Genomic DNA, 23,112 nt, shown 5'->3' with positions numbered 1-23,112 from the left:
GTGACCCCAGCAGTGCCAGTCTGCTGACGGTGGCACCCTCAGAGCAGCATCTGAATGGTCTGACCAGGGGTGACAGGGGAGTTTCCTCACCAGTTTGCTGACCCAGGTGGGACCTCGGGCCACTGCCCTGGAAGCTTTACGGCCTGTGGCCAATTTGGGGACACGTGGAAGGTTCTGCAATTGCATTACCCCATCAGTGACACATATCTGGTTTTGGAGACATGACAGTGATTCTCCAATGCAAAACGTGCCACGAGCTGGGGGGACTCCAGGATGTGAAGAATGTGGGGACTATGGGCTCGTGCTTAACCCCACACAGCCCCAAGACAGCATCTCTCTTCTAACACCAAGCCATCATCTCCATTCCCTGCAGCGCATGTTAAAACCCAGTCCCAGGGGATTTTGGAGCTGAAAGACACTCACAATGGTACCACCATTATGTATTGCTGTTTAGAACTTATGGCAAGAACTCCCAGGCATTAGAAGAAAAGAAGAAAGTGATTTCCATCCAAACTAATAAAAAATAGCTTTAGTGGTTTTTTAGGCATTCCTCCATAAGTGTTCAGTTCAGAACTAAAAAAGTTGCTTGTAATAATGAAAATAAGATGTTTTACTTCTACTGTGCAGAGCAAATCAGGGAAGTAAAGGCCCCCTCTGCAGACCAGCAAGGAGTCACCCTCCTCTCCCTCCTGTCACATAGCTACTCACTGGTTGCAGCATTGTCAGCAGTGAGAAACTCAGCATGGGACAATAGCCCTTCCTAAGAGATTCTGCATCCAACATGTTCCAGCTTTGTTCCTCCTGATGCTATTTAAGTGTTGATCATTGGATGTTTAGCACCCCTGGATGTGCTCTAGTCATCACCCACCAAGGCATTTCACTGGGGTCCTGTAGAAACAGGAATAGCATCAACAGGAGAAAGTAGTAACACCTTCCTGTAGATCCTGGTGTTAAAACTCCCTCTGGCATCAGAAGGATTAAAAGTCTGATGCTCCATGCTGCATGTGAGCACCAGAACCCCTAAGAAAAGATTCCCTCCCCACTCCTTCAGCAATTGCTGCCTGTCACAGAGGAACAACCGGCCCAAGCCATTGGTAGGCTGGAGCTGCATCTTTCCTGGACTGCAGGTTCTGTGAAATTTTGGCTTTCCTTCCCTGCTGCTTCAATTGCCTGATATGCAACAGGGATACCTTGGCAGTGGGACTGTAGTGTGCTTGCAGCATGTTGGTTGTTACCCATTCTCAGAGCCTGGGTCATTGATAGCCTGGGTGTCACCCAGCCAAGCTGTGAGGCTGCTGCCTCTTTGTCTGCCCCCATTAATTTATTAGCACTTATTTTTGGAAATGGGATCCCTTGGATACCATGGTCCTGTCTGTCTAAGGTTTTCACAACTGGGGGAAGCTGAAAGCAGCTCAGAGCCACAGAGCCTGGAGGGTCTGAATCTGTCCCCACCCTGACATGGCTCCCACTTTGAGCATCACCCTAAGACAGCAAAAATAAGTCCAAAGCCAGAGCTTTCCCCTCACCATTGTCTCAGTCTTACTGCTGCTCCCTCTGTGATACTGCAGATGCACTAATCCTTTAGCTGGATAAACACTCCTCCAGGGAAGTAGGGCAGACCTGTCGTGAGGAGCACAGCACAGAGAGAAATGTGTGATGAGCACAGCCACCTCCCTGCACATCACTGAGGAGGGGAGGGAGTCGGCAGTTTCCCTGCCAGGGTTTGTCCAACAACAACCAAAGGTGTCAGTCCAGTGATGGGACACAAGTGTACATAAGTTGTATGGGGTCACGAGAAGGAGCCACCAGGGCAGCAGGACACCCGAGAGGCTGCCCCTGCAGCCCGGACAGCGTTCCCAGGGTGAGCTGCTGTAGCTCTGCCGTCGGAAGGTGAAGGATGAAGGATGTCCCACCTGGAGCCCGCAAAGCCGAGGCGAAGGGCGTCCTGCCGTCACTGCCCGAGCGGCCACAGCCTCTGCCTTTCTTCACTGCTCCTCTCAGGAAACTGCCTAGAGCCGTGCCAGGAAAAAGAAAGGGAAATGCTTTCCTCGAGCAATTGTGTCCCCGTGAGGGCATGTATGCGCCAGAACAGCCTTTCAGCTGCTGTTGAGCAGGAAGGTGGGGCCGGGAGCGCTAAGCGGGGCACGGAGCGGCCCGAGGGGGAAGCGAGGGGGCCGGCCGGGGGCTCTGGGCGGCAGCCGCGCGTCCTGGGGCGCTGCTGAAGGCCTCCCCCGCCGGGTTCCCCGGCTCCGCTGCTGCGCTGATCCCCGGGCCGGGCCGGTTCCCTCCCCGGCGCAGAGCCGGCGCCATGCCCAGCGATCGGGGGTCACTCTCAGACGGGGCGAAACCTCTCTCCCAGCGATCCCGCTCAAACCGGGAGGGTCCCCACGGCCCTGAGGGCCGCCCCCCACCCGGCGCAGCCCCCGCCGCGAGCAGACTGCCCCCGCTCGGCGCCCCGGAGCCCCGCCCCGGCCCTCACACAAACCCCGCCCCGTCTCTCAGGGTCCCAGCTCGGGCACCCAAGCACCGCCCCTCCCCAGCTGCCTCTCTTTGATTGGACATCGTTCCCCGCCAGTCAGTGGAATTCCCGTCATTTATTGGCTATCCTTGATAGGTCTGGCACAGCGCCCGCCTCCTGCGGTCTCTGGCGGGCGCTGATTGGGTGGTGCGGGAGCGCCCCTCCCCGGCTGGGCCGCGGTCGGTGCCGGGCAGGCAGAGGGTCGGCGCCGCCATCGCCATGGGCACCCGCGACGACGAGTACGACTATCTGTTCAAAGGTACGTGCTCAGCAGGGCCGCGGCCGCCGCACCGCGCCGGTCTCGGCCGGGACCAGCGGGCCGCGCGGGCTCGGGGCGTCCGCCGCGGCCTTGGTGCGCGGGACGGCCTTGTGGGCCGCCGGCCTGGTCTGAGCCGGGGCAGAGCCGGGGGAACGGCAGGAGAGCCGCAAGGGCCTGCCCGCTCCGCTCCGCCCCGGCCCGGCCCGGCCCGTGTGGGCTGTGCGCCAGCAGCTGGGCGGCTGCGATCCCCGGGGGCGACCGGAGCCGCGGCGGGGAGCGGGCGGGCCGCGGGCCGGGGCTCTGCCCAGCCGTGCCTGTGGCTGTGTGGAGATCGCCTGGTGTCGAGTCGGAGCTGCAAAACCGCCAATTTCGGTGGAGGCTCCTTCGCAGGTCCCCGCTGAGCGCCGGTACCGGGAGCCTGGGAGCGGAGCGGCGTTAACTGGCTGTGCTGATGGGTGTTTGCCGCCTGCCCTGCCCCTTCCTGTGGCATGTCGGGCTGGCCAGGGCTCTTGTGAAGGCTCGGTGCTGCTCCTCCTGCGCTGGCTCTGGAGGCAGCCGGAGGATGTCATCCCGTGGGATGGCTGCGGGGTCTCTGTCCCGTGGGTGTTTCCCCAGGCCGGCCTGTCCAGGGGCTCGAGCTGCCCAATTTCCCGGAGCAGCCCGCAGCTCTGCCTGTGAGGCCCGAGGAGCAGTGCAGGTGGGTGTAGCACCCTCGGCTTTGGTTTCCTAGCCTGTTTTGCACTAGATCTACTGTTGGTAGAGTGGCTGAAAGCTGATTTCCATCCCCAGAGTTCACTCTCGGGAAGGGCAGAGCCAGCGGTGCTGTGGTGTCTGTGAGGGCTCTGGGGGTCTCCTGCTGCTGTGACAATTTCCCCGGCGTTCGATGTCTTTGTACCTGGACGCTCACAAGGGCAGCAGTGATTCTGAAACTTGTGGAGCAAAGAAAAGGGCAGTTACTCATCTGTGGGAAATATTTTATAAATATATTTGCCCATTTGCTTTATTTGTTTTACAGTGGGTTGAATCTTGAAGACAATGGGGAAAAAAGCCCTTATTTCTTCTCTGCCTATAAAGCAGACAACCAGACTGTAAAAATATACTAAACTGTCTGAGTCTGAAGTAGTTTCCTTCTGAAGTCTGTTTCCCAGGTGGTTTAATAGCCAGGAACTTGAAAGCTTAAAAATTGTACTTATTTTTTTCCTTCTCTGAATAGTCAATTAGCTAGGGAGAATGCATTCATCTTAAAAATACTTGCTTTGAAATGCGTTTTTAATGTTATTTGGAATGAGACTGAACCTAAAGCCATTTGGTCAGGATCTGTGCTGTGGTGATGCTGGCAAACTTTGTAGCACTTAATAAAAAACGGGTGAGAGAATTGTCCTTTTCTGTGCATCTTTTGGGAGGGGTTGTTGTGTGGATTTCTAAAAAAAAAAAAAAGTAGATAGAGAAGGATTTCTTTGTGCGTTTGATTATTTATCTTTTCCTTCTTCTGAGGCTTTTTGGGACTAGACAAAAAATAATATAAATGGGACCAAGTGGGATGAGTGCTCTGCTGTGGTACCAACTCTCCTACTTTTCTTTTGCCTCCTTCAATAGTGGAATTAAACCTCAAGGACAGTTGCTGTAATGATGTCCAGGACTTTGTTTGGTTTGTGGTTTAGCCCCTTCTTAGCTACACAGATGACTTTTGAACTATGTTCTGCCAGTCTGTGTAGTAGTTGGAGGTAGAAATAATGATGTAGGAGGATCTTAAGTCTGGGAAGGTTTATTTTTATTAAATTTAAAGCTTGACTGTTTCCCCTACCACCTATTTGCAAAGGACAGCATGTGGCAGGCAGTGACTAACTTAAGGTTTGGGAGCAGTCTGGGATTGTGAGTGATTATAGTCAGATCTGCTCTGCTGACCTACTGCTTCTTTGTTCCCAATTTCCCTTTTTTTCTGTGTGCATCCCAACAGAACTGCTTATTTTATTGATCACAACAGAATACTACTCTTTACCAAAGTGCCTAAACCATCCTTTGGGGGAAGGAGCCAAGGTTTGTATGCAGGGCTGCGTGGGGCACTGAGGCTGCGAGGAGCTTGTGCCTGTGCTCAGGGATGTGACCCAAGTGGAGCCAGCAGTTCTGCCCTCTATTCTCAGTCAGTGTTGTAGCAGGAATGGTGAAAAAGCAGGGGCTTTTCAGGATGTGTTTTGAATGCGTTGATTTGGAATTTAATTCATGACCTTTGAAGAGCCGTTAAAAATGTTGGATGCCTTGTACCTATTAAATGTGAGCTGCACATTAATTTTGCTCCCAAGATTAGCTACTCTCAGTGTTTATTTTAAAAATTAAATCTGAGGTTGTGCAGATGTGTGCTGGCTCATGAAAAAGGCAGGAAAATCAGCCATAGGGCAAAAGAGCATTCTTTTACTTTTGTGGGAATTTAGACTGCTCTGATTAGTCTCTGTGTAGCTATGGCTGTGGTTTTTAACAACAAATGTGTATCCTATTAGTCACCAATATCTGGCAACCTTATGTACTTCAGATTTATCACAAACTCTCATTAGATGGTCTCTGCTAGAGGGAGTCTTAATCTTCTTATATTCTCAAAAGTATATATTCTTTTTCCCAGATGGATAAATGAGTGTTTTTAGAATTCTGTCATAAATTGATCTGTTTATTTCCCCTTTCTTACCAGTGATGTATGGCACCGGAATTTCCATTCTGACTTTGGCTTGTTGTGTACAAGGATGTCAGTGTCCAGGGCAGGTGTTTGGGGTGGGATTGTGCTGCAGACACAGGAGGCAGAGTGAGGTGGTGACTGAGCTGATGGATGGGTGATGTGGTGGTGATGCATAACCCACACAGTGGCAGGGGGTGCTGGAGGAGAGGGAAAATCAGGAAATACTGAAGGAGCAGGATTCAGGATATAAACAGGGCACTGTGCAAGGCCTGTCTGTGTGCTCTGGGCCATCTGAAGGTGGCTGGTGCTGTTTATTGGTTCCTGTCACTGCCAGGGTCTTTTCATCACCAGTGTGGCCCTTGGGGGCATTTTGAGAGCGAGTTCCTGGGTTCTGGTGAGATGTGTTTAGAGAGTATTCAGACTCTTAAGCTGTCATTTGGAACTCTTTCCTTCTCTGTCATGACTTCTGAATTTGAACAGGCAATACTGTGTGGTGGTCTTTTACCAAATTTAGAAACTTTCCCAAGATCTAATCACTTAGTCCAGAATGTTGAAGGTATCTTCTTGCTCAGCTCCTGTAGAAAATAAGTTTGTAGCTTCTCTCTGCATGTGGGGTCCCCAGTCTTGGCATCTTTCTCCTGAAAGTGAAAATGCCCTTTTAGTGCTCAAGATTGGGTATTAATAAGAAGCACATGGAAACTCTAGGAATGCTCTTTATTGAACTGGGATCTGGTTGCCTTCCTTTGACTTGTGAAAAATGCTCTCCTAGAAGCTGTGCTGGAGTGTGGGGCAGCACGGTGAAGGGAGCCTGTGAATAACCAGCCAGAGGAGCACAGGACCCCTGGAATTTTCTTCCAGTGACAGATGGAGTTAATGACCTGGGAGCCATTTGCATGGTTTATGCCCCAATTGATAGTTTTAAAATGCCAGAGCCTGAGAGATGGCTAGAATGTGGAAAGGCTGTGCTTTCTCCAGCTGCAAACTCATGGGAAGATAGCTCCCTTCAGAAACAGTTGGAAGCCTCAGGGGTCTTCCAGTCTGGTCTAGCTTGTGTGGTGGATATTGTTACTTTTGGTTCTGGCCAGGGCTTTGCTGTAGGATGGAGCCTACTCCAGCCCCAGCTCCCTGGGCAGGATGGGTGACCTCTGCCTGTTCTTGGAAGCTCCCATGGAATTAGTGATGGAAAACTGTCTGGAAAATAAAGCTGACAAAATCCTAGAGTTAGAACTTGGAATAATTTTTTTTTTTTAAATCTATCTGTTCTCATACCCTAAAAAGTGGTTTACGCTGTTTGTCAGGGCAGGCAGAGCCCTGTGAGGAGCTGCTTGAAGTTCTCCTGGGTGGGAGTTGTGGTGCCTTGCCACGCTGTGCTGGCTGCCCGTTCCTGCTGTGCTGTGTTTTGCCTGCTCAGCTGTGCCAGCACAATTGTCTGCCTGTGCTCTCAGGCAGATGAGCTGCACAGGGGCTCTCCAGCCTTTCAACAATGGCCCTGTGCAGCAGAGCCAGGGTCCAGCACCAGCCGAGGAATGCGCTCAGGGCTGGGGTGGCAGCGAGCTGGAGCAGGGCTCCATCCTCAAACAATGGCCTGAGCAGAGAAAAGCTGAGGCACCACTGAAAGACAAGCGTGATCCTTGGCCTGGGAAAACACTGGTGAGCTCATTCTGGGAGTGTGCAATGAGAAGGTTCTTCTGTAGTTGCTGGGGGGAAATTGGGACTGTTTTTTGTCCATGTCTGCTTTTCCTACAGAAAAGCAGACCAAATGAATGAGGAAGATCAGCAAATCTTTGCTTAGACCTGGAGTAGGAAATATTCCCAAGGTTAAAGAAGCTCACAGAGGCTGGCTGCCTTTCTTCCTTTTTTGCTTGAGCCAGGACACTTGAATTCCAAAGGGTATGTGATAAGAGTGTTTGTGAGAGGAAGGGAGCTTGGCTCAGCTGTTTCAGCTGTGTTTCTTGCTCTCATCTATAAGAAAAAAAAGTAGAGGGAACCTCCTGCCTCAAGATGTGCCTTTGTTTTCACAATTCCTTTCAGGAAAGCTGGGTTTTGCGTGCTGAAGATCTCTGCACTTACATTTTTCTGTTATCATGGCAACACCCTGTGCGGGGGCAGAGGTTTCTAGCTCATCTCTTACTTCTCATGCAGTCTACTACAACTTGTTTTGTTGGATGAAGTTCTGCTTTGCTTTGTATCTTTTTTGTAGTACCAAATATCTCCCGTTTTTCTCTTTTTGTGGTGAACAGATTTATTAATTAAATTATTGAATTAGAACACCCTATATGACTCCAACAGGGACTGCAAATGATTGTTTACTTACCATGTTTTTTTGTTTTTTTAATAAAAATAGAGTTCACTTACACTGTACAAAGGCTTTTGTTGGGCAGACAAGTGGCCTGTTGCCATGTTCTTGCCTGTAGTGTTTCTTAAAATGTGGGTTGCAGCCTTCCTGTGGCAAAGGTTGAGTGTGTGAGGGGCATGTCTTACCTCTGCTTGCTGCAGTGGTTGGGGCTTCCAAAGCACTGTTTGACTTTGAGAGTCACTGTAGCAATTTCTCATTTTCACCTCTGAGGACTGAGCAGCTGCTCACCACAAAACAGCTTGGGGCTCTCCTGGGCTTGGAGAAGCAAGGTGTGCATAGTAAAGGCTGTGGTGTTGTCTGTGTTGTCTCTCCTGTGTTATCTGAGTGCATTTCTGGTGGGTGCTGCCTGCCAGGCCACACTGCAGTCTGGAGTTGGTGCTGGTGTGAGAAATTAATTGTGAAAATTATGTCTCTGCTTTCAGTTGTGTTGATTGGAGACTCTGGAGTTGGGAAAAGTAATCTTCTGTCCCGTTTCACACGCAATGAGTTCAATCTGGAAAGCAAGAGCACCATTGGGGTGGAATTTGCCACCAGGAGCATCCAGGTGGACGGGAAGACGATAAAAGCCCAGATCTGGGACACTGCGGGCCAGGAGCGATACCGAGCCATCACCTCAGCGTGAGTACCCTGCCTGTGCTCAACGGGATTGCAGAGAGATGCTGCAGATAAATGGATGGGTAGAGAATGAAACACACTTGGCACACATGACAATGTCATTGTGACAGGCTTAAGTGTGGATCCAAGTCATAAGGTAGCAAATACTTTTGTGTTCCCTTGATTAATATAATAAAAGTACGTTTTAGATTCTCATGTTATGGTTATGGAAAGAAATGACAGCTTAAATCAAAACTGTGGGAAATTCTGTTGGAGTTTTGGGATTTAGTTTTTTGTCTATGCTGAATGTGATGCATTCATTATGTGGAGTGAGTGTCATTTCAGATGGAAGCTGGGTACTGTTGGTATCAAGTTTTGGTCTAGGTATGGTGGCTTTCTGTAACACCCATGGCTTCTGGTCTCAACTGCCTCCTCAGTCTTGAGATTGAGGGTATTTTTAGGAAAACCTGCAGCCACAAAGTCCTTTGAAATCTCAATGACTTAGAATTAGTCACAGCCCTGCAAATTAGATACATGAGCGCAGACACTGAGTAGCCAGGAATTGGAAGGCAACAATGGTAGTGCTGGCTGTGCAATATTGGGCACAATCCCTGGAGGTGAGAAGCTTTTTCACCTGTGGCACCTTGTTAGTCTGCAGAGTGCTTTGAGCTGTACCTATTTCTATGCTGGCAAAAGTATCCTGCAGAGGACACAAAGCAAATCCTTTGGTCAGACCTGGTTCTCCAGAGCATTTTTTGATCAGTGAGTTGATTTTTTGTTATGTTACAGATGTGTATAAGTTTTTAAAGGTAAAAACATGTTTCTGAGTCACAAACTGATTGAGCCATTAAACTCAAGGTAAAAGGAATTTTGTCAAGGTGGGAGAAAACCAGGAGACCCTGATGCCCAAAGGGAGCAGTCTATAGGGAAAGGGATGCAGAAGCAGATGTAAGTGACAATTTCAAATTGCATATTTTCTGGAATCGTTAGTGTGACTTAAAGAAATTTTTTTGTGACCCTTGGTTTGCTGTAAAAACTTCTAGTCTAGTCTGGGTCATCAACAACAGGTTTTACTGCTGGGAGTTAGTGCAGCTGCAGTCCTGTGATCCTGCCTCTTCTTTGTGCTGGCACTAACTGCTGCTTGACACATCACTCAGCCAGTTCAGCCTGCTCAGCCAGCAGAATGCCAAACATCAGGGAAAAGAGAATGATTTCTGCTGACTTGGTGCCCTGACTCAGTTCAACAACATGTCAGACAGGTGCTGGCAGAGCTGAGGAGAAATGGTAGGATTGTGTGGAAGAGAGATACGGATGTTACAGGATTGCTGATACAGATTGGCTTCTGCTGAGCTGAGCCCTTGGCTTGTGTTGAAATGGGCCCAAACCTGCGCTGAGGAGGCAAACCCTGTTCCTGGATTAGAGCTTGGTGGATAGTGACAATATAGTCCAGAGTCCCCTCTGTAATTTGTAGGAGGGACAGGAGGTAGTTGAAGGATCAGGAACAAATACTGACATTTTATTAAGGGCTGTTTTCCTGGAGAAAGTTAGGTTGTAACTTCACAAAAACCTCCCAGCTGCAGTGATTCTGCAATGGTGAGTTTTCCTATGCACAGCTGGAGCAGACAGGACATTTTCAGTCCTGGTTTCTGGAGGCTCTCCAGCATTTTGGTACGCACACTGGATTTTTTTAGAAATGCTATTAGAGAAAAGCCCTGTATTTGGAACTTGGTCTTAGGCTTCAAAACCACTCCAACAAGAGTGTCTGCATCAGCACAGCTTTTTCTGACGGGGAGCGCGTTACAGAGGGCGGGGTGGGCTGGGTGCTGGTGTGGCTGGGACAGAGCCCTGCTGAAGGGCTGTGCCTCTGTGCCTCCTGCTTTCAGGTACTACCGCGGTGCTGTTGGGGCTCTGCTCGTCTATGACATCGCCAAACACCTCACCTACGAGAACGTGGAGCGCTGGCTGAAGGAGCTGCGGGACCACGCCGACAACAACATCGTCATCATGCTGGTGGGCAACAAGAGCGACCTGCGCCACCTGCGGGCCGTGCCCACTGACGAGGCCCGGGCCTTCGCAGGTATGGCTGGGGCTGCTGGGATCTCACCGTTTGTCCAGGGCTCAGCTCCCACCTCCAGCTTTAGTTTGGACCCTAAAAAAGGCATTTAAGATGTTTTGTTCGTTTTTGGTTTTTTATATTGAAGTATCTTGACTTATTAACTGGCATGTGTGGTTGGTTTGTTTTTTTTGGAGAATTCTCTTTGCCATTTTTAGTTTGCAGTTTTCTGTTGTTTTTTAAATCTAGTGGTAGTACATGTTTTTGAAACGCTGTCCTTGAGCTGCCTGATAGCTGAAGAATAAACATTCTTCTAACAAGGCTAGAAACAGTAAGCAGTGTTTAGAAGAGAGACTGTCACAATAAAAAAAAAATCACAATATAAAATGTCCATCCTTCCTTCCTAGAGATCTGCTTCTGCTGAGTAGATATCAATGTGGACAGCTACAAATGAATGCTGAAGCTTCCCTTAGATGGGGTGGTTGCTGCTCTAGAGCACTGATGCATGTAGTGGTGTCATCTAGTCTCACCTAAATGCAGCGATCATCAGGTTTGAGAATTATCATTTGTTGGGAGAAGTCAAGTGAGTTATGTAAGATGCTTCCACTGCATTCCTTCTCTCTTCCTTACCTGGCAGAGCACTGGTCAGATATTCTTTTGTCCTGAAAGGCCTGGGGACATTCAGCTTTTGTGTGGCTGTCAAGCTTGGAGGTGGAATGTAAATGTACAGCTTCTAAAATACTTCTAGAAATATTACCAAGGCTTGCTTATACACACTTTCTGAAGTTTGCTGGTAAGCAAGTACCCTAAGGGTAATAAAGGCACTTTAAATTTTCAGATGGAGGAGAAGTGACATTTATGTAAAAGAAGCAAAACAAGTTGGTGGGTGCCCCAGATAGTCTCTTACTTCGGTCACTTGATTCGGCTTCTTACTTTTTAACCCTGGACTTCCTCCTGAGGCTGTTTTAAATTGCTAGTGATGCTCTAATTGTTGCTGTTTAAGTTCCATTACTGAAATTTGCCTGTTCCTGGGCAGGTGATACAGAACCATTCTAGGCATGATATTTGAGTGTTAATCACTTTCCTTTTTTAATAATAATTTTTAAAAATTGCATTGTAAGAGGAAAGAAGAAAATAGACTATTTCAGGGGGTCATTGTTATTTGGAAGTGGGGTCTGATTAGGAAAGTATAGGTCTTTTGATCTTGGGATTGCAGAGGAGAATTGTGTCTCTGTAGCAGCTGATGTGCTTTTGCTGGGGCTCTTGCTCAGGGTACCTCTGGGTGTGATCTGTAGCCAGAAGAGAATGGTATTTTGTGTTGTTTGACTGAGCAAGGGCTGCAGTGGGGAAAATGTTCTTGCACTTTGGGCAAAGGAAATGTTGCTGAACTCCAGCACCAAGGTGTTCCTTGTGCAACAAGGAAAAGAAAAAAATTACTGGGTCCTGGCTGGTTTGGCCTAAAATAAAAGTTAAAAGCCCTCAAATTAAATGTGAAATAAAGTGTCATTAATTTGTTTAACCGAACCACTTCTTGTTTATTACAGAAAAAAATAATTTATCTTTTATTGAAACATCTGCTCTGGACTCTACAAATGTAGAAGAAGCCTTCAAGAACATCCTTACAGGTATGGTTTGTTATGGATTCACAGGAGCTGCTGAGGTGGTGGATCTTCTTCATGGGCATAGTCTGTAGTTTTCTGGAATGTTTTGGAAATGAGTGGTGGGAGCAATGGTTGCTTTGCAAGTTTTCTAATCTCACCTTTGTGTTCTGCCTCCCACCCCATACACCCCTTTCTGTCCCAGGTGAGGGTTTCTGTCTCCTGGAGGTTTCTGTCTCCTGATGTTCCATAAGTTCGAGCTATTGCAATAGCACTGTTGTAAAGGGACTAGTAACTGTACTTCTGTGCCTGCACAAAATCTCAGCGGTGAAGCCCCAGCCATGCTGGAAGTTAAATGTTGCAGTGTCTTCTCTTGCACCAAAGCAGGCTGGTGCCATTTTCAGACTACTGAACTCTTATTCTCAGCTGATAGCAAAGGTGGTGACTGCACTGCACCAACAGCATCTTCTGCAGAGAAGGACCTGTGGGTTCTGGAGGATGTCAAGTTGACAGTGAGCCACAGGCAGGGACACCTCCCACTGTCCCAGGCTGCTCCTAGCCCTGTCCAGCCTGGCCTTGGGCACTGCCAGGGATCCAGGGGCAGCCCCAGCTGCTCTGGGCACCCTGTGCCAGGGCCTGCCCACCCTGCCAGGGAACAATTCCTGCCCAAGATCCCATCCAGCCCTGCCCTGTGGCAGTGGGAAGCTATTCCCCCTTGTTCTGTACCTCCAGGACCTTGTCCAAAGTCCCTCTCCAGCTTCTTGGGGGACTGTAGTTGTTGGTGGTCTGCATTAAGATTTTCCCAGAGCCTTTTCTTCTCCAGACTGAGCAACCCCAGCTCTGACTCCAAGGTGCCCAAGACGAGGCAGACAGGAAATAAAGGGTACCCAAGCTGCCCTTATAGGTAAATCTGCCTGACAGATGAGGAATGGGCTGTATTTGGTGCCCAGCAGATCTTTGTTATTCAAGAGCCACTAGTGAAGCATCTGGAGTGTGAGGCAGAGCCGACTGCCCAGAGCTGGAGCTGGGCTGGTCTTGCACTGTGTAGCAGATTTGTGGCTGACCTGGGACACTTGGCTGGATTTGAAGCAACTTCCCTGGCACTTTGAGAGAGTATTTTTTATTTTAGTGTTCTGAGTGTAGTTCAACAGTCACCATCCATCCTGTCTTCCCTTGCAGTGTTGTCCTGAGACCGACCCTGGTTAGAGATGCTGGCCTCAGGCCACTCTAGGAGAGCCACAGTGCTGTAACACCTCAGGCTGAGGTCAGGCCCAGGCAAACTGAACTCAAACCCTCTCTCTCAGCACCCTGGGCTCCCAAAAGTGTTGAGATTGTCTGGTCGGGTAGCATAGGCACATGGATAATAAGACTGAGAAGTCCTGAAAAGATTATTCCTAAAGTGATTACACCTGGGGGAGAATCATCCTTCTAAGAGAGAAGGAACCTTGGAAAATGTGCTGTGTGGAGTAGTGAGTTGGGAACCACCACAGGGGACTTGGTGGAGGGAAGAGAATGGGAACAGCAGGACAGGAGTTTCCTTACTGGCCACTTGTTTGAGGAATCACTAATAACTGGAAGGAAAAAAACCACACTGAACACCCCAAAGAGATGCTACCTGAAAGCAAAGGGGGCTTGGCAACCGCTCTAAACAGCTGAAATTCAAATACAGTACTGAGCAGGAAAGAAAAAGGTGTGACAGCCTCTGAACAACCCTCCTCCTCCCTTTAGCAAAGATCTGTTGGTAGCCAGTGACAAGATTGGCCTTGAGTTAAAGGTTTTCATTTTAAACAACATAAATATATGTTGTGCAGATTCTTAAAAAAAACCCCAAAAAACCACCAAAAATCCCCATAAAAAAACCCTGCAAAATCCTCTGTGAATTTTAATCCTTACTAAAGGCTTTGGGTGTTGCTGTTGTGGGGTTGTGGCTGTATGAATGTGACCATAATATTTACCACAGACTTCCAGGAAAGTACTTGCCCTTTTCCTGTTTCACAATGGAGGGAAGTTGGAACAAGGGCTTATAGTCAGTGAAATAATTTAACTTAAAAACCTTTCCACTTACAAGACTTCTGCTAAGTATGCAATTGAAACAGTTTGTTTGTGAAAGCTTTTAAGTTGGCGGTCTGTCTTCAGTGGTTACAGCTTTGTGGATCTGTATGCTTTCAAGCATTAAGTTAGTTTGAGTCAAATAAATTAATTTGGAGAAGACTGGGGCTTTATGGACCCATGCAGCTTTTACTGTCATAGGTAAGAAAGCTGATGTGTTGCAGGGAGGAGCATTGCTGTTACTTGGTGGGAACACTGATGTGTTGCAGAGGAGCATTGCTGTTACTTGGTGGCAGCAGTTGCTGGGAGTGGAGGTGGGCATTGGGTAACCTGTTGCTGCTGCGGAGGTTTCCCAGCACCCTGGTGATTGGTGTTTCTAAAGTATGCTGCTTGCTTTTTTTTAATCACAAAGATGATGATTCCCTGTTTTAGAATGAGCATTCTTGCTCCTTTCCCATTTGAAAACCTATTGGAATAAGATCCCAATATTACCAGGTAGATTGTGCCCGGGCTCGTCTGACCCTTGCTGCTGGGCCAAAGGCGGCAACTGTGGTGTTTCACCTCAGAGACACTTTTGGCTGGCTTTAGGTTGCAGCTGGGCATTGAAACAAACCCAGGCTTGTAGAAACTCAGTTTACCTCAGGTGGGAAGGGCTTCAGGCTAAGGTGAAGAGGAAAAGGAGACGGATTCTGTCGGAGGGTTTAATCCAGAGTTTATTGCATGGTCACAAACATCTGAATCTTGGTAACAGCTCCAACAGAATGCTGAGCACATGGTCCTGGCTCAATTGAAGCCCAGGGACAGGGGGAGGGGAAGGGACAGGTGAGCACCAACCAGGTGGGAGGAGGAGGGTCTCAGGGGACGAGGGACACCCAGACAGGCCAATGACCCCAGGCCTGAAGGGCATCCTTTGAACTTGACCAACCACACAATGGCCTTGCTGGAATGTTAAGCCTGATTGACAGAACTCACTCAGCAAGGGGGCGAGGGGGAAGGGAGAGAGGTATTGCCACACCTGGGAAGGGACTGGGAAGTAAAACAGGAAGTTGCAACACACTGCAACAAAAACCCTTTTAATAATCCCCATTTTCATGGAATCATTGAAAAAGAACAGGATAGGAAGTGCTATTGTGGAAGGCAATGAGGACTCTTGTCTTAGTAACTTTTCCAGACAGAGCTGGTGTATTCATTCCAGAGCTGGAATGCCAACCAGATGTTACACACCACATCTGATTAGCCTAGATTCCCTTTCAGAGCCCTCAAGTTAAAATCTCCTTCTCAGTTCTGGCATGTTCTCACCGTGTGCTGTCCTTGCAGAGATCTACCGCATCGTGTCGCAGAAGCAAATCGCCGACCGGTCTGCGCACGATGAGTCTCCAGGCAACAACGTGGTGGATATCAGCGTCCCGCCAACCACTGACGGACAGAAATCCAACAAACTCCAGTGCTGTCAGAACCTGTGACCTTCTCTAGATGACTCTTGTGCCCTCCACTTTGTCTGTGCTTCATTTAGAAACTTGTGTGCACTTCCTATCTCCTGTGATTCAGTGACTCCCTCCCCCCTCCCTCCTTTATTCCATTCCCAAATCTCCCCTCTCATATTAGAGCTTTAATTGTAGGGCTAACATCCTCCTGCCTCTGAAACCCCTTCCATGTGGTGACTTCTGGGCTTGAAATGTAGTCACTGATCTGATAGACATGTTTGTGTTGGAAAATCTGCTGCTGGATATTATCCCATGAAACACTCTTATCAAATAGGCTTTTTTTGGTTTTGCTAGGATTTTTTCAGTTTGGTTTTGTTGTTGTTGTTATTTTCTGGGAGGGGAACAATGGGACTTGACTCTACCAGTTGAAGAAATAACTCTATTTAGGTGACAAGGTTTTTTCCTCCCATAGTCAGATATCTCTTTTTCTTGTGTTTCTGTAAACATGGGGGAGAAATTAAACTAGCTATCCTGCCAAATGCTCTGTTTTCTGTCCTGATGAAGTCTCACAGTGAGGATTTTAGTGGCTGCACACACATAAGAAAGCTGTTGAAAATAACATTACTTATTCTGTAATTACCCCTAATACAGTTAGTCTGGCTGTGTAGTTTACTGTTTCCTGCTTGGGAAATCTTTCTCTCTTCTTGTTTATTTGGGAACAATGAAATATGTCTGCATTGCTTTCTCTGCCACCATGAATGCCTGTGCAGGCTTTATGAAGTGGCGTAATATTTATTCATGGCTTATGTTAATCAGTTAACATTATTGTACAGTAAGTGCCAGCACATTGATTTCAGAAACCTTTTGCAGCCTGTACAAGTAGGCTTCTTTTGTACTGTAGGTCAGTGTCTGAAAGCAGGATCTGCGCTAGTTCCAGGGGTTTTTTTTTGCATGCTGCTTTTTCTCTAGATCTCTCCTGCCCCTGTCTGAGTGAGTGAGGCAATATTTTCATGTCACATATATACCTGCACTTGTAAGGGTTTTGGTTGTTGTAGAGAAACACAATACTTTATACATTTTGTAAAACTTCTTCAGATTCATAGTATCTGGAACTTTCTCTTCATGATCTTTCACTATTGACCTCTACTAAAATGCATAATATTAGGATTTCACATAATAACTACTAATCTGTTGTTTTCCTCTTACCGTTTTACTGAACTGCAGACTGTAACTCTTAAATGATTGTACTTCACTGATGTAACAGATTTGTCATCGGCAGGGCTAACTACTATAATTCTTCGTTGTGCTGAATGGGAAGAATGTTACCACAACTTTGTGTAGTCAGTCTCTTGCTTGCTTGTGCAAATCTCTGATGGCTTTTCATCACTCACTAGCTCTTGCACACTTGTATCCCCTCCGGTATCCGCTGAATGTTCTGATGGCAAATACTGGGTGAAATGATCTAAAGGAGGAGCTGGAAAGCACCTGCTGCTCCCTGAAGGCTTGTGGCACCATTTGCAGTGAGTTTTTGCTCTGTATTCTGAGCCTGTACCTCACTGGATGAATCCCAGCTGCATATTAGTGAGTTGATTTTTCTTTACTGATACAAAGCAAATATGAAACTGTGAATTGTGCTTGAAGAGGAAATCTGACATTCCAGTCTCAACTGTTCTGTCTGGTTACGTAATAAAATTAAGGGCAGTTAACTCTGATGGTTTTTCTTTTATAAGATTTCCAGACCAATGCCTTTAATTTTGTACTGTATGCACTGAGAGGGCTCCAGCTCACAGCACAGGATGCACATGGTGCTGGCACTTTCACTCTTCAGCTTTGTTTAGAGGTTCCCTTCAAGGTTCAAGGGTGCATGCTTGCAGCCTGATCCCATTGAATGAGGGTATGAATTCCTTGGTAGGCATCACAGGGCTCTGTCCTAAGGGAGCTCCAGTTCAGGAAGCACTTTCAACACTTGGTATTTGCTTCACTAGCATTCTGTTGAGAGAAGGTGGGAACTGGGATATCTCCTTTTTGGAGGTCCAAGACCAGAACATGAAATGCAGTCAGTGTTCAGACAGCTGGCAATGAGAGAATGGAAAATTGTGAAATACTGAAAATATTTCATTTGAGAACAAGTGGACACTGGTGGAGCTGGGCTCCTTAATTTTTGAACAGACTTTATATAAAGAAATCAGCTGGACAGCATGAGGAGAAATTGTACTGTTAAGAAGACTCATTAGTTCAGCGTGATGTATTAACATGCTTACTCTGCAAGTCCTGCTCTTAACATGAAGTTTCTAGAATCCGTTTGGCCTGGTGTGAGAAGCCAATAAGCAGTTTAGTCACTTGCTTGTCTCTTCAAAGATTTTCTTTAGTCTTTGACTTTGTGGAAGCCTTTAAACTTTGCTGCAGAGTCCCAGTGAAAGGTCAGTGTCTAGGGCTTAAGTGCAGTTAAATTTATGGGTATTGAAGAGCTCTTGAACAACCCCATTGTCCAAAGCCCCTGAGCACTGGTGGACCTTGGACCATTCTGTTGTGTTGTGTGGCAGGGAGAGGCTCCTGCCCTTTGTGGGGCACGCAGGGCAGTGGGTGTGTGCCCACGGGCACCCATGCAGCTCCTGAGAGCCCTGGAATGGGCTGGGGGCTTTCACCTGCTGTGGTCCCTCCCTGTGAGACAAGGCTCTCCTCCAGGCTGCTGTGCTGCTCTCCAGGCAGAGCCACAGCCCCTCTGTGGGTCTGAGGTGCTCCTGCCCAGACTAAGCACAGGGCTGTGTGTGAGAATTGAAAAAGGACATTGGATCAGTTCTGCCAGGCTAGGCCATGTTCTGTGCACAGACTGGGGACAAGGCTTGTGATCTGGGGTTCCTGGGGTCCTGATGAAGCATTGTGTGCTCCTTAGAAACTGCATCCACACAACCCAGCCCACTACTGTGCTGGAATTACTGAGGGGAAGACTTGGAGGAATCCTGAGGAAGCTGGAAATGCTGGAAGAGCTGTCTGACATTCAGAGAAGCTCTGCAGTAGCCCAGACTCCTTAAGCATGCTTTCCTGATGTGGAAATTAGAGAACTACATGTAACCTCAACTTGACTGCTTCATCCCACAGCTTTGCTGGCTGTGTGTCTCTCAGTATTACTGTCAGGAAAAAAAAAGGTTACAGCTCTCTTCCATCTGCCCCAAGGGATTTGGGGGCCAAGTTTGGCTTTTGTAAAATTCCTGATAACAGGAAAGCTGCCTGTGAAAAGAAGGAATGTGTGCTTTGCTTGCTTTACTTGGATGTTGAGGCTGACTTTCCTTTAACTATTGAAAACACTACAAAGCCCTGAGTACTGCACCTGTGTCATAACACAACCACAGAGGCTCCTGCTGCTGTCTAGAACAGCTCCTTTAATGCAGAATTAGGCAGGAGTCTGTCATGTTGCCTCTCCTCTTAGTGATGGGGAGGGTGAAGGCTAAAATGCATACGTAAAAGAGTGACTTGGTCCTGAGCACACAAACAGTGAATTTGTAAAATGAATTCCTTGGGCAGATCAGATCAATCCAGCCTCTTTTCCTGCAAAGTCATTGCTTCCAGACAGGGGAGTTAGTCTGGGATCTTCACTGGAGCCTGCACAGAACAAGGAGGTTTGGTTCCTAGGAAAGTTTTAAAGCTCCATATTTGTATAAATATAAAAATCCAGTTGATGACTTATGGCTTGCTACTTAGTTACAAAGATTTCAGTGTGTGCTCTGGAGGTCAGCTCTGTGGGGCCAGGGATGCCCTGTTTGGGTGCTGTCCTGTGACTCCCTGCTGACCTCTTGTGTGAGCACAGAGCTCTTGGCTGGCCGTGGTGTGGCTTGGGCTGAGCCTTTATTTGAACCAGTTACTTAACAAAAGCTGTTGGAAAATTGTAGAGGAGGTATTTTTGCTCCTGGTGCTTTGGTCCCTGCGTGCTGTGCTGCTCCACAAGGTGGGGTGGGATCTGTTTCTAGTTGAGTCTTGCCGAGGCTTGGTGCTCATTTCCCTTCCAAGCAGAAGGAAGAACTTGCTTAGAGGTTCTGGACTCCGTAGAAGAAAAGAAGATCCCAGTGAAGTGGCTCAGTCACCTAGGGAAGATTTTTTTCCTCCATAAAAAACTAGAACAGTGTTAAAGGTAGGAGCTTGAATTTCAGCTAAGGAAAATCAGACAATTGGAGGTTAAGACTAACTGTCCTTCAAGTAAAGCACAGTAAGTGGGGGCTGAAGGGTAGATTCTCTTTACTTGCAGACTCTTAAATGAAGTTGGTGATTTATGGAATGTTTCCATGGAATGAGTATCTCCAGGGCTGCACTGTTTCAATAAATAACAGCAATTCCTATTTTACACTGATCAGATAATGCATGGTAGTGTTGACTGTCAGGCTTTGTAGGCTATAAATAGTAGTGGGCCTTTATGCAACCCAGAAGAGAGGTTCCTTTCATTTACTTTTATTCCTGGTTCCTGTGTTAAGTGCAATTCACTTTGTAAATAAACACACCACTCGATTTTTGTGCATGGTTATGATGTATTGTGGATATAAAGATTGCCAAATCATACCGTCTGTGTAAAGTTCTGTTCCAGACACAACTGGAGAATAAGCTGGGGGGGCTCCCGAGCCAGAGCCGGGATGGGGGGGGGATGCCCCTGCCAGGGCCCCCGGAGCGGCGGGACGGGGTTCCCGCTGTCCCCGGGGCTTTGCACTGCCGCAGGGCGCCGCGCTGGGCGGTGTCCCGGTGTCCCTCTGTGCCCGTGTCCCCCTGTCCCGGTGCCCTCTGTGCCCGTGTCCCTCTATCGCAGTGTCCCGCGGTGCCCGTGTCCGCCTGTCCCGGTGTCCCTCTGTCCCGGTGTCTCTCTGTCCCAGTGTCCCTCTGTCCCCGTGTCCCCCTGTTCCGCTCTCCCTCTCTCCCCGTGTTCCTCTGTCCCGCTGTCCCGCTCTGGGGCCGGCGCTGGCCGAGCCCTCCCGGTGCTGGGGGCGGGGGCAGTGCGGGGGCGGGCCCTGGGCTGGGGGCGGAGCAAGAGGGGAGGGCGTGGCCCGGGTGTCGGGGCGGAGGGAGGGCGGGGCGTGGCCGCAGGGCCGCTATTGGCCGCCGGCTGTTGCCAGCGGGGTCGCGTTGCTACGCTGGCGGGTTACCCGCAGTCCATTGGACGCTCGGGAGCTGCGTCAGCGCGGTACGGGCGGGGATTGGCGGGCGAGCGCTGGGGGGCGGGGCCCGGCGGCCGCCGCAGCCGGCGCTGGGGCGGCGCGCGCCGCGCTGAGGGGCCGCGGGCGCCGGGAGCGCAGGTACCGGACGGGGGGGGGCGGCCGGGCCGGCCCCACGCCCCGCGCCGCGCCCACCGGCCCGGGCAGCGCTCCGGCGCGGGGCTGCGGCCGCGGCAGCGGCGTCCCGGCCGGGCCGGGCCGAGGCGGGCGGGCCCGGGAGCCCTGACAGCCCTCCCGGTGGCCCCGGTGTGCGGCGCCGCTCGTGCTGGGGAGCCGGAGCCGCGCTGCAGATCTCGGGGCCTCGCCCCCGGAGCGGCTGCCGCCGGCCCCGCTGCCCGCACGGGCCCCGTACGAGACGCTGCCGCCGGTACGGACTGCGCCGTGTTCGCTGTGCGGGGCCCCTGCGCGTGAGCCGCGGCTCTGCCGGGCCGGGCCGGGCTGCGCTGGGCTGGGCGGACCCGAGCCGGGCCGGGCCGGGCTGCCACTGCCCCCCGGGAGCGCCGGGGCTGTCGCGTACAAATATGACCAGTGACAGAAGTGCCGGAGGTTTGAGAAGCGCTGTTTGTTCATTAGATTCTTCTTCCCTGGGTGTAAGCAGTGATTAGGAAAAGTTTTCTTTGCCTCTGGGCTCCCGTACCTTTTTTTTCACATGTTTGAGAGCGTTCTTGAGCCTGTTTTGCCTCCCGAGCACACAGCCACGCTGCCTCGTGTGCAGAGATTTCCCAAGAGAACGAGCTCGATGTCACAGCGCAGCTGAAGAAGTTGCTGCAGTCCTGTGCTGGAGCAGCAGCTGCTTTTCTCTGTGGTGTAAGCTTAGGGTTTGTGATGGACTTTTCATAAACTGGCAGTTTTTAACTTTCCGTCTCGCTTAAACTCAGGTTTCTTAGCTGATTGTGACAGGCCAGAACTGCTGGTTTGTGGGATTTATCCAAGGGACACGCCTGTGGCTCTTGTACAGGAAAGTGATTTTGCTGCAGTCTCAAACACTTGCTCTTGTTGTGTCTAGATCTGGTGGGGGGACCAAGATTACAAACCAGAACGCCGTGGTCTTGGAGGCTTCTGTAGTGTGAAGTTGCTTGCCTGTAGTGCCCTCAGAAATGGTGCCACCAAGGCATGGGGTGATACCTCTGCATGGTGCTGCTGGACCGAGGAGAGTTTAGGCTGTTGTCCTGTTGGAGGGAGCTGTGCAGAGCTCGAATCTTGCAGGCAGGCAGGTGAGGTGTTGCATGTTGGGGATGATGATGGTGAGCTGGAAGTGTCAGGGTTATCCAAGGCAGCTGTGGCTTTTTATTCTGCTTGTTTGTATTCAGTGTTCTGTCCTTGCCCTGATGTGTGTGATGAAGATCTGTCAGTGGGGATGTGATTCTCATCCAGCCCTGTGGCCTTTATTTGCTCATCCCTAAGGGACTGTTTCTCTTCCTCTCTTAACCCTCTCTATTACCAGCCCTTCATTTTCCTTGGCACTCTCATTCTGTTGCTCAACTCTCCTTCCAACAAGCATTTATCTGTGTCTTTCCCTTCTGATGCAGTTTCTAGCACTTTCTTGACCTTTTTCCAGGTTCTGGTTGAGAATGCCTGTGATGTCACTGTGGTTGGCAGCTGCTTTGGCTGTGGGGACATAAAGCCCTGCTTGGCTGCCACTCCCACATGCACAGTACAATCCTCTGAACAGCTGGACGTTAGTCTTGGCTTTCCAAAGCTAAAGTGTTTGAACACTTTTCTGCATCTCCAAAGGATTATGCAGGGGAGTGCTTGGAGGCTGGAAGTGCCCTGGTTTTTCAGGTGTGTTTGAAGCTGTGATGGTGTGTCACCCATCAGAAACAGAGGCTCAAAGGGAAGGGAGCTGGGACTCTAAAATCCCTTTGTTATATGCACTGTGACAGTGAATTTAATAGTTCTGGTTGAGGACAGAAGGTCTGATTCCCCCCAAGCACACACAGGGGAGCGTTGCAGGCAGCCTGCACCAGTAGGAAAGTCTAAACTGCCAAGAGCAGAGCAGGTGGCACAGGGAATGGCCAAGTGTGACCCTAATGTGTAGTTCATGGACACTCTATACCAGCTGTATAGCTGGGGTGCCTGTGTGTGGTTAGCTGATCAGCACCACTGCCTGACTGGAAACACAAAATGGTATCAGAACTAATGTTCCTCATTTTGGATGTGCTTGCTCTGTTTTGCTGTGGATTGCACAGGCTGCAGGGTGAGGTCACGCTGTGCTGGGCGCCAAGGGGCCATGCAGATGAGCAGAGCTAAATGTACTGACTGTGAGCAGCTTCCCACAGAGTTCTTGCCTTCGTGGATGCTGGGAGAGGCCCTTTCCTCTTCCAGCTGATTGATGCTGGCCTGCATCAAGCAAGTGTAGCACACCATGTTTCCCTGGGAGGAAGTAAGCACTGTTTCCTTGAAA

At 49.4% G+C, this 23,112-nt stretch overlaps 2 protein-coding genes and 1 long non-coding RNA gene across 4 annotated transcripts in view; 2 read left to right on the top strand and 1 right to left on the bottom strand.

Annotated features, from left to right (window-relative positions):
• Nucleotides 1-469: 469 nt before the first annotated feature.
• LOC135458897 (uncharacterized) lies at nucleotides 470-2,371 on the bottom strand. Its single transcript, XR_010442946.1, has 3 exons — nucleotides 1,914-2,371; nucleotides 1,527-1,620; nucleotides 470-888 (listed from the first exon to the last, which is right to left on the bottom strand). It is a non-coding gene; the product is annotated as an uncharacterized LOC135458897 (long non-coding RNA).
• Nucleotides 2,372-2,620: 249 nt separating this feature from the next.
• RAB11B (RAB11B, member RAS oncogene family) lies at nucleotides 2,621-20,064 on the top strand. The gene is made up of 5 exons (XM_064734595.1): nucleotides 2,621-2,777; nucleotides 8,221-8,416; nucleotides 10,276-10,469; nucleotides 11,990-12,070; nucleotides 15,410-20,064. Exons 1-5 carry the CDS (start codon nucleotides 2,738-2,740, stop codon nucleotides 15,553-15,555), a joined length of 657 nt encoding a protein of 218 aa, XP_064590665.1. The 5' UTR covers nucleotides 2,621-2,737; the 3' UTR covers nucleotides 15,556-20,064.
• A 654-nt stretch (nucleotides 20,065-20,718) lies between these two features.
• The window catches only part of MARCHF2 (membrane associated ring-CH-type finger 2), a 34,544-nt gene continuing 32,150 nt past the window's right edge, over nucleotides 20,719-23,112 (top strand). Inside the window, exon 1 of one of the 2 annotated variants that reach the window (XM_064734093.1) lies at nucleotides 20,719-20,789. The gene's annotated coding sequence lies outside the window, so the exon portion shown is untranslated. Of the gene's footprint in view, nucleotides 20,790-21,054; nucleotides 21,076-23,112 lie in introns of those variants that run through there. The other variant, XM_064734094.1, reaches the window with a different exon arrangement.

This window comes from Zonotrichia leucophrys, chromosome 28 (genome assembly GCF_028769735.1).
Source record: "Zonotrichia leucophrys gambelii isolate GWCS_2022_RI chromosome 28, RI_Zleu_2.0, whole genome shotgun sequence".
Taxonomy (NCBI): domain Eukaryota; kingdom Metazoa; phylum Chordata; class Aves; order Passeriformes; family Passerellidae; genus Zonotrichia; species Zonotrichia leucophrys.
This window is presented reverse-complemented; position numbering and strand designations above follow the sequence as displayed.